The sequence below is a fragment of the Austrofundulus limnaeus genome, unplaced genomic scaffold (assembly GCF_001266775.1).
Source record: "Austrofundulus limnaeus strain Quisiro unplaced genomic scaffold, Austrofundulus_limnaeus-1.0 Scaffold699, whole genome shotgun sequence".
Lineage (NCBI taxonomy): Eukaryota > Metazoa > Chordata > Actinopteri > Cyprinodontiformes > Rivulidae > Austrofundulus > Austrofundulus limnaeus.
Genome location: NW_013953101.1, coordinates 179,993 through 182,064, shown reverse-complemented (window position 1 = coordinate 182,064; position 2,072 = coordinate 179,993). Strand labels below are relative to the sequence as shown.

The following is a 2,072-nucleotide window of genomic DNA, read 5'->3' as shown; positions in this document are numbered from 1 at the left end:
AACATATGCACAAACCATTCAATCAGTGTCCGACCAGAAAACCCAGGATTTAAACACCTGTTTGTGTGCGGTTGTGAGCATGCATGTACATGCATTACAAGGCCTCTCCAATGGAATGTTTAAAAGTGACTGTGGAGGACCACAGAGCTGACCTGTAAAGCCTGAAGCTGACATAAGGGARAACAGCACCAAAGACCCCGAGAAGGACCCTAAGCTCGGAGCCTCCAGAGGCACCCGCTCCGGGAGGGCTGTCYACCCACCCCCCCAAAGGGGACCATAGCATAGTTGTGAAAATTGACGCTGTCTTCAGATTACATTTTTCAATAAGGGCATGTATAGGTTTAAAAGTGTAATGCTTAAATTGAATCATTGTGGAACTTCATATGAATAGATTGCCTGTGAAGAATGAATTAAATAATTTAAGTACAATTTCAGAGATACCAAATAAATTATGCATTGTGAGAAAATCAGTGCTACCTGTTTGTAGAGATTCAACATATCGGTCCTCAAAGATGATGGGTAGGCTGTTCCAGTCTCCATCAATATCCAGGCACTCAACAGGTAAAGGAGGCATTTTTGTCAAATAGTCTGAGCACCGGACCTCTGCAGCTATCTGCCCATGTCTGTTGATACTTTGACAGGAAAATAATTTAATAAGTGGTTTATTTCATTCAACCCAAAGATGTTCATGTGAAAACCAATACTTACAGTTCCTCCTGAAATGTCAGAGAGATCTCTTTGGGGTGCTCGGTAAAGAAATATGCTTCAGAGAACCTCCTGACCTATTGTTTCCACAAACAAACAAACAGACAGACAAACAGCTTTTCTATTTGGCATTTCTAAAGAAATATTAAACTCCAGGAATTCTTTTAAAGGGGCAATATTATGTGTTTCTCAGGAATATATTTAAATTCTATACCATAATAAAGTATCTATGTCACCTTCAGTTGTTATTAAAATGCTSTTTTATGTTTGAATAAAAAATAAACTTGTATTCTCATCATTTCTATTTCTAAACACCTTGCAATTGGCATCTGTCTCTTTAAGAACCACCTTCCGTTTCTGTCACGCCCATGCACTGTGATRCGGAAGCTTGGCGTAGTTTATTTGGCATCTGAAAATACATTTTCTCAAAGGTATTGTGAATCTGAAAAGAGCTGCACTAACAAGTAGTACTGGTAGCTCAGCAGACTGTTTCTGTTTCACCAGTTGTTTGCTTTGTTGCTGTGGAGAGACTGCAGGAGTCATGGGCGGGGTGCGGGGGGTGGGGAGGTGTGCTCTGTGATGAGGAAGCTCAGCCCAGAGGAGGAGCTGGTCCCAAAAGGTGGTTCTAGTCCCAAACAGTTGTTTTTGCTCCCCTGCCTGGCTGCCTCAGGACAGCACAGGATTTCTCAAACATACATGAATGAGTCAAAGTAAGACTCTGGGCATGTTTTTGATGAGAGTATAATATTATAACATGATACAAAACTTAAAAAATATTGATTTTACATGATATAGCCCCTTTAAGGAATTGCCTGCCACTTGTCATGCCAGAATTGCCGACTAAGATCCTGTTTCGAGAAATGAAAGAATTATAGCTGTTTTGGTTAAATCTTACGGGTGGCTGTGGCTGAGTGGTAAAGGGAGTCATCCTCTGATCAGAGAGTTGGCGGTTCAATTCCCTGTTATTCAGTCACAGGTTGAAGCGTCCTTGGGCAAGTCACTCGCCTCATTCATAGGACAGCTACGTCCGGGACTGAGGCATGTTCTGTCCCTCCCAGTACATTCAGAAAAAACAGAGGTGGCAAGTAGAGTAGGAGAACTACCTCTGATGCCCCTCTGAGCCAGGTCGTATCAGAGTTGGGAAGACTGACTTGTGAAAAAGAAACTCGTGGCTCAAAAAATGATGGACGGATTACATTTTTGAGCGACCACAGGATTAACCCACAAACAGATTTATTACTGAGGGAATATTGAAGGTGACACAGAAGAACAACTTTGTAGCTATTTCAAAAATTACTGAACAACAGGATCGTTAAAGTAAGTTAATTCAGTTTGTTTTGTTTGACACGTGGCAGACATTCATCACA

General features: G+C 41.5%; 1 protein-coding gene across 1 annotated transcript in view; it reads right to left on the bottom strand.

Moving 5' to 3' along the window:
• fam135b (family with sequence similarity 135 member B) overlaps positions 1 to 2,072 on the bottom strand; it is a gene marked incomplete in the record, with an annotated part of 86,586 nt that overhangs the window by 24,539 nt on the left and 59,975 nt on the right. The window contains 2 exon segments of the mRNA XM_014027924.1: positions 478 to 632; positions 709 to 782. Coding sequence (XP_013883378.1) covers positions 478 to 632; positions 709 to 782 — 229 coding nt within the window.